This window comes from Euprymna scolopes, chromosome 7 (genome assembly GCF_053919585.1).
Source record: "Euprymna scolopes isolate OS-2025 chromosome 7, ASM5391958v1, whole genome shotgun sequence".
In the NCBI taxonomy this organism is placed as follows: Eukaryota; Metazoa; Mollusca; class Cephalopoda; order Sepiida; family Sepiolidae; genus Euprymna; species Euprymna scolopes.
The window spans coordinates 18065361-18080120 of NC_136488.1; the positions used below are offsets into that span (position 1 = coordinate 18065361).

At 32.2% G+C, this 14760-nt stretch overlaps 1 protein-coding gene across 1 annotated transcript in view; it reads right to left on the reverse strand.

Moving 5' to 3' along the window:
• Positions 1–263: 263 nt before the first annotated feature.
• LOC145279618 (neurotrypsin-like) overlaps positions 264–14760 on the reverse strand; it is a 61034-nt gene continuing 46537 nt past the window's right edge. The window contains exons 3-5 of the mRNA XM_080130828.1: positions 14607–14760; positions 4643–4787; positions 264–1840 (exon numbers count right to left, since the gene is read on the reverse strand). The exon at positions 14607–14760 is cut by the window's right edge and continues 19 nt beyond it. Of these exons, the coding sequence (XP_079986954.1) occupies positions 1681–1840; positions 4643–4787; positions 14607–14760 (459 nt within the window). The 3' untranslated portion in view covers positions 264–1680. The remainder of the gene's footprint in view (positions 1841–4642; positions 4788–14606) is intronic.

Consider the following 14760-nt stretch of genomic DNA (forward strand, 5'->3'; position numbering starts at 1 on the left):
TATATCATACGCTGAATTTCAGCAGATAATTTTCTCGCTTCACTGGTTGGCTGAAAACAACAGGCGACTGTATATGCTGCCCAATCAGGAGTCGATATGTAAATATAACCATCCTATCGCTGTTGCCTTGAGCACTTGTATTGAATATGGATACGTACTGATAATTTCTCCCCCCCCCCCCACACACCAGCACAAGCATGATTATAAAATAGAAAGTACAGTATCTTACAAATCAGAAAATAAGTAAAAACGAAAAACAGACATTTTATTTCATGTTTAGGATTATCTGTTTTATTGACATCAACAACATATTTTATCGACAAAATTTGCGACAAAGTTCATACTCACGTGTTTCTGTCGTTGATATCCATTTTTAAAAACGTTAAATTGAATATATATATATATATATATATATAATATAATATAAAGCTGAATGTGTGTGTGTGTGTCTGGTCACGAATAGGCTCCTATATGGTTGACTACTTTAAAAAACTGATTGCATATAATGATAGAAGATGTATCGAGACACAGGAATGGGTATGTTTGATCTGGCAGAACGGTGGTTCATTAAAATTGTGGGGGTTGCGTTCGCGCCTGGTCCACAAAGTATGGAAATAAAAAATAATAACAAAAAAACGGTTACAGGTGTTTTTGATATAGATGTACATAAGAATACTTTGATAAGTATGTTTTAACTAAAATAGGAAGGCTATAATAAAATTGTGGGGTCTGCGTCCGCGCCTGGCCTCCATAGAATGGAAATAGGCATAGACGTTAATAAAGACTTTTCATAGCTATCTGCGTAAGTATACTTTGATAATTATGTTTCAGTTTGAAGAAATATGGTATAATAAAATTATGAGGTGTTCATTCGCGCCTGACCTCCATAGAATGGAAATATGTCACAAAGTTTAACAAGGTTTTTTTAATATAGATCCACAGAATATTGTGATAAGTGTTTCAGTGTGAACAGGTATGGTATAATAAATTATGGGGTTTATCTATTTTATTTTTACTTTCATCATATTTAGCTTTGGTTTTGATACCCCCAAATTCAACCCAAATTTACAACCCTTCCTTTTCATAACCTATCATACTTTAATAAATCAGAGTCCATTTTCTGTAGGCTGTTTTTGAACCCAGTCAACGACGGATACTTTTGCTAGTATATATATATATATATATATATATATATATATATATATATATGATTGTTGAACTGGATTAAATCCGACGATATGAAATAGAATGGAGGTGGAAGGGCCTGAATAATCAACGTTTCGCCCGATTTATGCGGGCTTTTTCAAGAGGGATGGTCATTGACGAGAGAGTAGGAAGATTTGGGGCTATATATAATGATGGGGGAGAGCAGCGTGTCATACTGATACATCTTCTAGATATGTAATTGTTATTTATTTATATTCGACTTTCATAACCGGCTCTCGTTCTGTGGTTAACATAATTTCATTTTACAAAATTAAAACTAAAAGTTCTTTTATATTATCAGTAAACCATGCTCGTTAGATACCAGTAGAAACATTTGTGAAACGACTAAAATGAATTAATGAATTAAACAAAAGATGATGAGAATAAAAATATCAGCTGAAAGTTTGCAAATACAAACATGTCCTAGAACAATCAAATACAGATGTCAATAAAAATTAAAAAGACAATTTGAATTTATGAACATCTCACTCCAGCATCACCACACTCGTGTATTTCCCAGTTGATAACTGAACAGTCAGCTAAGGAGTACTCGTGTCCAACACAGTCTATAAAATCCATCAAGGTTGGAGCCGGCGGAGTGGCCCCTGGTCTCACTTTGTACACAATGCCATTTCTGAAAAAAAAACAAAAACAAAAAAAAAACCGTTAGAGAAAAGATTTACGAACCAACAAATGAAGTTATCGGCCCTTGTGTAACAAAAATGAATATAAATGAAAAAAAAGTTTTATTTTACATGAAAAAGTCTTTATTTTAAAAGTAATTCTTTCAGGTTGTAATTAGATATATATTAATTACAAATGTTTGTTTTCTTAAATCAAACTATTATGTACATTTTGTTGCACTTCAAAAAATAAAATTTAAATATTATATACTGTATTTTGCGATTTAGTGGATATATATTGTTTAACTAACTTGCTTAAAAAGTGCAACGAAATGTACATGACATAAAATAAATCCAAGGTAATTTTTAGATTTTACTTTGAAAAATTTATAAAAGTATCCTTTGAAAATTGACAAATTCCAAATTAGATCTTGCACCTTCATTTTTAATGTCCATACAACCTCCTTTTTTAAAATCAATTTTCATGCGTTGCAAGAAATGCTTTTCTAATTTGTATCTGATTTTTTTAAGATTACGGTTTACTTAAATTTTAATTTTAATAATATGAAATGAATATACTTTTAAATGCCTGTTAAAAGTTGAAATATTTTTTTATTTCATATTCAACTGAATAAGTATATTTTGTTGTAATAAAAACAATTAAAATCTGATATAAAAAATATACGTAAAAAAGAGACACTTAAGTCTACCCTCCTGTGTTTTCACCTCTCTTTCTTACATATATTTAGTCTTTGTATGTCTATATTCTTACTCTTTCAGTTCTCATATATATATATATATATATATATATATATATATATATATATATATTTCTTTAGTATTGATCACTATTCAATTAAACACAAGACTTAATATGAGTAAAATTATATTACTATACATCCCAATTGTATTTATAACATTGAGTATATTTGGATTCAGCATCTACAACGCACGTACCTGTTACATATAGAATTGAACATTATGTTATTCAGCATATACTATTTACCATGTGTTCTACTGTATTGATAATTTATTACTTTAGAATTTGCTTCAGATTATTGCCCGTGGGCATAAATAACAAAGCAATATTAAAAAGTGTGCTTAATATAATTTTGTTAAAACTTATTTGTTATCTCTCATTATCATGAAACTCATTTTTAAAAATCAAGTTTATGAAGCACTTTCAAGGAAAATATGATGAATAAAACAAAAACAGTGTCATAGGTGAGCAGTGATAAATTAATTAATCTATGAGGCCTCCAGGGCGCTCATAAAAGCCCTGATTTTGGGAAGCATCCCAAACCCTACTAAAATCAAATTTCTAACTCTCATTCAGAAAGCAACGTGAAAAATAATACCCAGAAGGATTCAAGAGGACTACTAATACCATGTTTCCCAAAATGATCTCAAGTGATCAGCGATAAAATTTCGAGAGCAATACTGAAGCACTAATAAAGGAGGTCTCCAGAGCACTAGTAAAAGCAAGTTTTATATCGCTCCCCTCTATGGAAGAAATTATTTTTAAAGTGAGCAGTGAAAAAATACAAAACTCAGAATGCACCAAGAGCGTTACAAAGGCATTTCGTGTAGTACTAAACTTATTTTTAAGTACATTATTTCGTGTTAAAAATAGAACTATTCGATGATTGTATGTGATTTTTGTTGTACAAAATTTCCTTTCCGTCATGAGTAAGATTTGTTTTTTTTATCTGGATAGAATTCAGTAATAAAAATTGCCTACCAAACTTCTCTGTCATTTTTTGTCTATAAACATGACACTTATTATATAGGGTATTCGAACCGATGCGAAAATTTATATCTGGCCGGGGAAAATCAGTGCAAAAGTGTAAAAATTAAAGAAAGGAAATTTGCCAGGTGATACATATAGATGCCCCTCTCTTCCTCTTTCTCTCTCTCTCTTTCTCTGAATTTTTCCTACCACGACTATTTTACGTCTCATTTTATGTTATATTTAAAAAATCAAAAGTTGAACAACTTATTTCAGAGGTAAAACAGAAATCCTCTTTAACAGAAAAGGGATTTTAAATGAAATAAGTAACATATTTTTTATATATTTCGTTATAGGTTTCGTTATAGGTTTCGTTATAGGTTTGATTCAGTACAGAACGAGTAAAATCGAGATAAAATGAAAACATCAGCAAATAAACAAAAAATAATTAATATCGAGGCAGCGCTTATTAAATATACAGTTATAAAGCGCCTATTTGATATACAGTATTATAAAGCGCCTATTAGATATACAGTAGTATAAAGCGTTTATTAGACATACAGTAGTATAAAGAGCATATTTGATACACAGTATCATAAAGCACCTATTAGATATGCAGTAGTATGAAGAGCATATTAGATATACAGTAGTATAAAGCGTCTATTCGATATAGAATAGTATAAAGCGCTTATTAAATATCGTAATGAATATTACGTAATGAATTTTACGCTATAAATATTACGCCCTTATTAATATCGTATATAAATGTTAAATAGTAGTAAATATTAGGCTTTTTTTAATAAAAATTAATCGTTTATCGTATTTTATCGTATTAAAACAATTGAGCACTCTGGTGGATGTATATTACATTTACTCTTGGAAAGAAAAAAATTCTTGACTGTAAACACTTTTGAATACCTTCTAACGCGAAGTCTTATAATCAGAAAAAAACTGCAAAGTAACAAATCTCGACAAACATTGGAAAAACGCTAAGATTCTTCGTTAATTTGTAACGGATTCTAAAAACGAACGGAAACCATAGAAATGTTGTAGATAAGAATAATGGTGAATGTGGAAGACTTACTTAAATCCTAGCATTCGGCAAGCAACGACGGCATCTAAGTCATCCCAGAGGCTGTCGCAAACGGTGCTCCACTTGTTTTTCTGGTAGATTTCCAACCGGCCATAGGTTCGGTTATCCCCGGTTGTAAGACGAATGGACATAGAAGCTGGAAGTAGAAAGACGAAAAATATTCCGAAAATGAATAAACTTTTTTGAGTGTGTTGTTTAGATTATTCAGACAATTGTTTTATCTCGAGTCTTATTTTCACATCGTTGAGGCCGACGTAACCTCCGACCTCTTTCAAGTGTATCTTGGTCGTAAGGAAACCTAGCGCAACAGAAAAAGAATCAACAAAAGTTTAGTCCTAAGTGATATTCTTCTGAGGATTGACGGTTTAATCTTCAGTGCATGCGATACTAAGGACACCATTAATGATTAGTTAAGACTTTCACACATGACCATTGCTGATGGGGGAAAAAGCATTTTATCTCCGTGAATAAAATAAAGTGTTCCGTTAGAAATTCTGTGCAGATTTTTCAAGTTCGACAGAAAGAGTCCCGATTTCAACAAAGTACACCTAAAGAAGCTACAGGTTACATCGGTCGAAACGTTGTGAGAATAACACTCAGGATAGAAACAGTAGTCGGGATAATCCAAAATGCTACAAAGTATCAATCCGTATTTCTATGGTATAAAAGCAGTCTGAAGCATTCCATACATTTCTGTGGCATTTTGTCCAAGTTTAAAACATAATTTTATTGCATATCGTTCTTCTAAAGTGTCTTAAGGTCTCGATAGCATCTTTGAAATACACCAGCTTTATTATAATAGTTTTTTGTTAGTTTTTATTTCAAGTAAAATTTCAGTAACGTGAAAGATATTTGTAAAATAAAGGCAATGTAGTAACACAACTGATTTTACACAGCAAAATTGAACGTTAGTCACTGAAAATGTAATAGTCGTCTAGGAGCAAGATGTGGTGTATATTCTGGTGCTAGTGCGTCTTTTCTGTTATCAGTCACATGAGAGCAATTTTTAGTTTTGTCACAAGCCAGAATACTGTATTTTTTAGAAGATAAATTTCCTTACATTAAAAATCGAACCAGGTGTCTAACTCAACCTTCATGGATGAAGTCAATTAAAATAACGCATTTCTGAATCTGATTATCGAAGAAAATATTACAAGCGTAGAATTCTAGATTTCTTTAAAACATCGCCAAAGTGTCTTGTTCGAAACCCAATTGTTTATGCAAAATTAATTGATTCCCAATACCGCTAATGAAACGTGCAAATTTGATGATCGTATCATCTCTAAATCCATAAAAGTAGGAAGGTGCATCATTATACACATCTCTCTCCATTGAATATTTTTGTCACAAAATTCCTTCTACGTTCATCAAAACAGTTTACAAAAAATTAAAAATCGAAAATATCGATATTTTTTAGCACAAACATCAAATAAAAGTGCAACAGATTTTTTTTTAAATGGGAATAACTGAATGACTGAATTGAATTGATGTTCATATCGATTATACCACTGCATAAAAACAATCTGTTTTATATTTTTTACAATATTACATATAACAACTTACTTTATTACAAATTATTATTGAAAATAAGCCTTTTAAGTATTTTATACAAACTTCACATAAAAATAGCTATTTGAATTTTTATTTCTATTATAACGAATTTTTTTATTTCTATATTACAACGAACTTTACGTAAAATAACTGTTTTAGCAGACTGTGAAAGGAATTGCTTTAAATTTTGACTACTAAATAACTACAATAAATTTACGTGAAAATCACTTTTTTATATTTTGTTACTATATTACTTTAAAGTTTACACTACGGTCGTATGTATAGTCCTAAACTAAAGCCAAGGAAGGAAGTCCCACTTTGGGACATATTCAAGAGTGCGTTATGATCCTTATATTTCATTTATCTTTTTTTTTTACATAGCCATAAACACTTATTAAGACCCAGAGACCACTCGAGGATAAGGGTTAAGAGTTCACAATAGTCAATTGGACAATATAGTAATCGTTAATAATGGAAATTCGGTAAATTTGTTAACAAGTGGAACGACTCATCAAAAACTTGTTTACGTTAGACTTGAAGACAACCATATTGTAGTCAGCTAGAAAGCAGGAAAACGGAAGACAATTCCACAGGCGTGCAGTTCTCTTATCTATATTTTCTGTCAGGATCTCAGATATGAGTTAAATATATATTTTACGGATTATTTTCCAAACTATATTAACTTTCGAATTAATCGTTAACAAAGCGGTTTCGACTTCAAATAATATAAAATCGTTTCATATATTTTAAAATTCAACAACCTCACTAATCGTTTTTTTTTTACTGATTATTTCATTGCCGGTAAAATCTAATGCAAACGAGTGATAATTCATTTGCAAACTAGTGACAAAAAATTCAAACCGATTGAAACCGTTGAAATAAAATTGTTTTAAAAATATTTGTATTTTAATGAATTACGAAATTTTAAAAGTGAAATTATACAATTAAATATAAAATCAACAGCGAAATCTGTTTCAAAAAGTACAAATATGTAAAATTAATGATTACGTTGCTACTGTAAAATACAGAGGTAAGCTACATGGTTGACAATTGTAATGAATAAAATTTAATAAAAGAAAAACATTGTAATCATTTGTTATGAAAATGCATCAGAGTTATAACGTAACCAGCGAGAGACAAGGCCAGTTAACTAACTTATGACGTCATATTTAGGTGACGGCTAGTAGGCAATAGACCAGATTTCTAGTAGTTGAGCTTTTGAGATCGCTTTTCTTGTTGATTTATGAAAAACATTTCTTCGTTGCTTGCTTTGCCTACTACGCGTGAAGTCACTTTTCAGTTAACAGGCCCTTTCTCTCGGTGGTGGCGGTTCTAATCCGTTGGAATACCGACGATTAAGCCATTAAAAAGTAGTATGCGACAGTTTTTGTGGTTGACTAGTTTTATATAAAATGGCCAAAGAAACTTATGAAGTTAGTTGGACAAATTATAAAAGTAAATCGAAATACGAGAGGACATTCTTTATTTTGAACAAGAATTTCGAAATTTATCAAGAGATTTTACAATAATTGGAAATAAACTATGCCTTCCGGGAAATTATGCTTGGAATAACTTTAGTAAGCTATGCTAAGTATACACATTTCATCATCACTTCTGAGAAGGGAATCCACAAGTTGTGAGTAAGGAAAATGGCGACTTATTTACTACTTGCTGAAAATGAGCATGGCATAATTAAATTGTTTTTCTTACTGCCATCAAACAACGACGAAATAAAATGTTTTGCCTGCGGGTCGGTCAATCATAACTGAGTTACAAATACCGTGTTAATAGCTAATAACTGAACGGAAGCATCTTATTTTAGATTGACCAAGCCTATCTATAAGATGCTCTGTCTGTCGGTCGATGTGTCATGCGTGTTTCGAATAGCATTTTCAATGTCTATCCCATTTAATTTCGAAAGAGTATCATCATCGTCAAAAGTTCAAATTGCAGAAGTCATCGTAGGAAAGCTTGTTAGTGTTAAATATTTACACACTTCTCAGAACCTTTTTTCGTGAATCTCTTCCTAAAAAATGTGCACACCAAGCGATTACATTGGATAAACTGCGTTTTATCAGCATGCATATCAGTGAAGATGACACAGCATAGTTGTAACAATATTTAGATGAAGGTATTTAAAGAATGGCTGAACATATTAAATTTCCATGTAAAGTTAACAAATCACGCAGAGTGTGATTTTCCGAGTAAAATCGTACATGTGCCGTCATAGAGATAGGAAGCCAACAATTTTATTTGGGGAATAAAAAAAAAACTCTTTTTATTTTGTTTAGAATGATCTGAGAGCGAGAAAGAAAGAAAGATAGATAGAGAGAGAGAGAGAGAGAGAGAGAGAGAGAGAGAGAGAGAGAGAGAGAGAGAGAGAGAGAGAGAGAATGGTTTTCGATAGTTGCTGACAATCCATAGCAGAGGGTGTTGGGTGTTGTATTCGTATATATATGTTATAAAGAATAACATAGTTCAAATGAAATGTGAAAAACTCAATTGCATTTCTGAATTTTTGAGATGACGATTGACAATCTTTATTATTTGGATTATTCGGATTATTATTCTCATCTAGAGTTTATTTGTACAACGTTTCGATCGATCTAACATCCGATCGTTTTCGGTTTTATCTTGTCGAACTCGGGAATCTTTCCGTCGAACTCGGGAATCTTTCTGTCGAACTATCGTTAACTTTATTCACCGTATTATTAAAACAAGACGGAATAAGAAACCAATACTTAATTTAATTTATTATAGAAATTAAAGATATTTTTCATGTCTTTCTGTTCATCTACTAGGTAAACCTCATAAAGTACCAAAGGTACACTTGTATTTGTATTTCAAAAATTCAGAAGCCAATAATACCAAAGATACACTTACAAACGTCACATATTTTAATTTAGTACGACCCCGAGAAGATTATGACAAAGATATATAAATTATAATATTCATTCATTTGGGAACACAAGATATTACATGTCGCGAAATGAAGTTAAATAATAAATTATAAAAAACTTATTTTGCCTTGAACCAATTAAAAGTAATTTGATATTCAAATAAAAACAAAAGTGGTTGTGTTGAGGACCAAGGCTGGGAATACCAGTGCACAGATGTTCTTTTTTCATTTCAGAACAATGCTTGCAATTTGGTGAATGGAACTGATATATTTCAAATTGCAGCTAGATTGATTTAATTTATTTTCAATTTTTTGAATTACTAAAATCACCTACTCGAATGCATGGAATTAATTTTTACCGTAAACACGCATAAAAAAAAGATCCTATAACTTTTGTTTAAAAAAAAAAATACTGCTCCCTTCCGATGAGGCTAATTTGATTTTTCACCTTTATAAGCTTACCCCTAGAGATGCCGCGGTAACGAAAATGAATACTCGCGAAGTTAAACATATTTTTTTCTGATTTCCTCTACGATATATATATATATATATATATATATATATATATATATATATATATATATATATATATATATTACGAACTATTATCCTCATCTTTCTTAGCTGTTGTTTCACGACGTTTCGGCCAACTATTCCTCTGGCCCTCGTCAGATGGTAACTGCGACAGGATAGGAACTCCGAATCTCCTAATTGCATTCTCAGCAATTATTGTCATCCGTAGTTGTTGTCGTCTTACGATGATTTGGCTGAGTAAGCCTCTAGACGGCTTTTGGGTAGGGTTGAAGCTACTATCTTTAAACAGTTTTCACATAGAACCGTAGAAATTTAACGTCTATATTCACTGCGCCACGGGCCCCGAAGGGCGATAAGGTTGGATTTTTTTCAAAGGAATTGTTGTCCGAAACCTAGTAAATCAACAACTAAGATGAGGATAATAGTCCGCAATAAATAAATTAATAAAATAATACTTATCTTAACAATAAATTCCAATTAAATAATATATATATCATTCGGTACGAACCCGACTATGAAAGATCAGATAATAAATTAACGTGGATTTATAAGACCAAAAAATCGCCCTAGGGGCCCGTGGCGCAGTGGATAAAGACGTTGAATCTCTACAGTTCCAGGTGAGAATTGTCTGAAGATAGCGGTTCCAATTCTACCCAAAAGCCGGCCAGAGACTTACTCAGCCAAAACGTGGTGAGACGACAACTATGGATGGCAGTAATTGCTGAGAATGCAATTAGGAGATTTGGAGTTCCTATTCCGTCGAAGTCGGCTTGAAAGTCTACACCAAAGTGTACCTGGATGTGCTGAAGAGTGTAGTGATCCTTTGGTGCAATCAGGTGGCAGCAGGCAGATCCTGGGTGTGGCAGCAGGACTCGGTGCCGGCACAAAGTCCAAAGAGACCCAGACTTTGCTTTAGAAGGAGTGCTGCGACTTTGTATTCTTCTCTTACTAGCCCTAATCCTCCCTAGACCCGAACTCGCTGGACTACTTTGTTTGATCATACGTCGAGAACATTACCAACATAACCTCCCATAATACCAAAGTCAGCGTGATCGCCACCATCCACCGAATATTCACCGAGCTCCTGCTGGCGTTTATGGAAAAAGCATGCTTCCAGTTCCAGACCCACATCGAGGCGGTGATTGAGGCTGAAGGAAGCTACACTAAATATATGCCAGCTCTACTACGTAATCAAGTTACCCGAATTGATTTTTTCAGTAAATGTTTTAAAATAAAGTTGTAGTGTTTGTTTCTTTAAGGCGACACTTTTATCGTTACACACTGTAATTTATTCGACTAAAACAGAATGTTTTTAATTAACTTGTAAGGGATGAGCTCAACAGAACCCAGTACTGCATGTTCTATTCATTTCGACTAGGGTAAAATAAGGATTCAAGTGCTGGTAGCGAAAGAAGGTGTAGGTTTTCGAGGCGTTAAAAAGTAACAAACAACTGTTTTATCCCCTTGCTCACATGCTCCAGGCCAGAAGAGATTTTGATCACTAATGCTTCTCCAAATTTTTTCATAGACATTTGTATCGTCAATGTAGATGGAAATATGATTTGTGTTATATCGGCCTTTCTATGCATAAGGGAAATTACACCGGTTCTCACTATATATATATATATATATATATATATATATATATATATATATATATATATATATAAGTACTAGCAGAAATACCCGTCGATGACTGGGTTCAAAAACAGCCTACAGAAAATGGGCTGTGATTGATGAAAGTATGATATGAAAAGGAGGGGTTTGTAGAGAGATAGGTTTTGATACTCAAAAATTTTACCCTAAGCAAAATATGATGAAAGTAAAGATAATTTTCGCGAATGTATATATTTTTAAATCAACTTTGTTTCCATTCGTAGCCAAGAGTGACCAACAATATGATGTTTCCTTACAAAGAGAAAATGTTATATATATAATAATATAAATATGCAAGAAATAAATGTTACCATGGTCAATAAAAGTTACTTTTATGGTAGAAAAGTTCATTGGTTTGTATTTTTAAGTAGTTTCTAAAAAAAAATTTTTTTTTTAATTCACGCACCGGTTTAAAAAATCAAAATAGCAGGACTTTGAAATGGAGATCCCCGTTTTCAATTTGAAGGAGGGCAACCTGAGCAATTTAATAGAGTTTCGTCAACGTAAGGAATATTTATAAACATATTTTAATGTTTTCCGTTATTTTGTAGTCGAGGAATATTCGATTATGGCATGTGTAGTTTATATAAAAATTCATTTAAGTAGTTATTGCCTCAAATTTCGTTTTAATTTCGATTCACTGAAATTATTTCAAGTTAATTAAAAACTATTTCAAAACACAAAAAAACATGAACTGAACTTTTATTGACTATGGTAACATTTATTTCTTGTATATTTATTTTTTAGGGTAGCCGTTTGTTGGCTTTTCTGCTAAACACTCTTACTAAATAATATCGACGAAATATCGAAAAGCAAAGAAACAAAAACAGTTTTGAAAAATAATGAAGCTTAACTTACTTTAGTAAAATAATCCGAAACAGCAAAATGGGATATTAAACAAGTAAACACGTAATTACTTTAGTTTTTTAAAGCAAAGAATCGATATAAATATAAATAAGAAGAAAATGGCGCCCTTTTCAAGCAAAACAGCTTCGTTTCAGTTTTACAGTATTGAACGGTGTAGTATTGCGCCGTCGGATTCAGGTTGTACTATTGTAATGTAAAGAACACGCAAAAGGGTTGTAATCAACTGAATTCCTTCTAGTACACTGACAAAAAAGCTTAAACAGATATATAAATAAAAATAGAAAGGTTATGTAAATGTTTAAAAAACACGTAATCACGTGAGCAGGATTTTTTCCTTCTTTTGACACGATGACAAGTAACGTTCTTATTTTTATTATTTATCTATTTTCGAAAGAGTACCACGTTCAAGTGGAGAAGGGGAAAACAGAGTTTTGCAAAATTTGTGTATAGAATTGCCTAAAGTTCCGACTTTTTTTTGGCTTTCACTTTAATAAGAACGTGAATTTATGAGGTGAATTTATTCGACACAATATGATTCAACTCAAAAAAATAAATAAAAGCTAATGTGAATTAAGATTACAGTTAAGGTGTTATTGTGGATCCTCACCCCTTTTTAAAAACCTTGTTAAACTTTATGGCATATTTACATTCTATGGAGATCAGGCACGAACGAACACCCAATAATTTTATTATACAATATTTCTTCAAACTGAAACATAATTATCAAAGTATACTTACGCAAATAGATATGAAAAGTCTTTGTTAAAGTTTGTGCCATATTTCCATGGAGTACAGGCGCGAACGCAGATCCTATAATTTTATTATACCATCCCTATTTACGTTGAAACATACTTATCAAAGTATTCTTACGTACATCTATATCAAAAACCCTTGTAAACTTTTTTTTTTTCATTTTTTTATGTCTATACTTGGGGGCCAGGCGCGAACGCAGACCACAGAATTTGTCTCAACCACTGTTCTGCCAGATCAAACATACTCATTCCTGATCCTCGATAATCTTCTATCATTATATGTAATTGTTTTTTTTTTTAATAGTTAACCATATAGGAGCCTATTCGTGACCACACACACACACACACACGCACACACGCACACACACAGACGTTCAGATTTATTTTATATTATATATAATGTCTAAACAAGTGTGAAGGAGCGACAGTACTCCACTGCCTAGCTGAGCGCTAGTCAGTTATACTCGTATTCCTACCTTTGTACCTGTGATGTTAATGCACATCGTTTGTTAAACCAACCTCGACTTGATTTTCTTCTTTTACTGTTGTGTTACAACACAACAATTTGTAAGATCATTATTGAAGATCAAGAATATATTTGTTTTTGCCCAGAATAAATCATTAAAGCATGTCGACGTTCATTATCATGTGCCTTAGACTTCTGCCGATCAACAACTAATTTTATAGATCTATGAAAGACAAAAGATTTTATATTCGTGAAAACATTTATACATATTTTATAGCTATAAAAATTGTGAAATAACATTTAAAAAAGGGAATCGTCACGTAAATTACCAGATTACAATTTTATTTAGAATCCGAAATGTTGTAAAAAAAAACAAACAAACAAATATTAAACAATACGATTATATCATTGCCAAAACAATTAAAAAATATATATTTTCTATAAAAAAACAGTTAATACAGATTAATTGATTTTATATGACACACACTGTTGATGTATGCGGTCAGAAGCGAGGACTGTTAAAGTGCTCTTTAGTTGAAACGAAATAAGTAATGTTTGTATGTGTAGATTGAAGATTGTTATTTTTTAGGAGGTGTATATTTTCAAGTGTTGATAGCTGTGCTCAGAATATCTTGTCCATGGTTGACAAGGAAGAATATATATGCCTTTATTAGTAGAAGTCTGGAGCTATCTGGCTGTTCTGCGAACCACTAAAGGTATATTAATGATGCATTAACATAGATCCCATGTAAATTACTTCGCTGCATAGAACGATTGGTCGTTGTTTGACGAAACAACCCCACGAATGCTGTTCTCCGCCAGAAGAAGCACACAACAATTGTTATGAACACTACACTCCACTCTTTCATGGCAGACTCAAATAATTTTGATATATCGAGAACTATTACCTAACAAACAAAACCCCCATCAAAAGATTTACTAATGTAAGCAATATTACAGTCAGCAAATCAGCAGTTTCTTGCAGGACGAAAACCATGTTTTTGACACTGTATAATTTACTTTTCCTGATGTAATAACTTATAAATTTCTCAAAGATTTCAACAACTTGATGCACAGGAGGCTGATCAACCTCCCAGTGAAGTAGTTAATACTAATATGCCACTCTGCTTTGTTACAGTAAACATTTAATGTATTTAGTAGTTTTGTCACTGTTGTGTCGCAATACAAATTTCTGCAGTCGAATAAAGAAAGGAGATGATCAGCTCTTACCATTTACAGTTTTTTCGCAGATAACCCCGGCATCTTGCTGATGGGAACACCAGTTCGCCTCCCCGTAATCGCAATCATAAATAGAGGATTCGTCCCCTTGGCAATTAACGTTACTCATCCAGATGGCACCGTCTCCTTTTCCAAACCAAGCGCC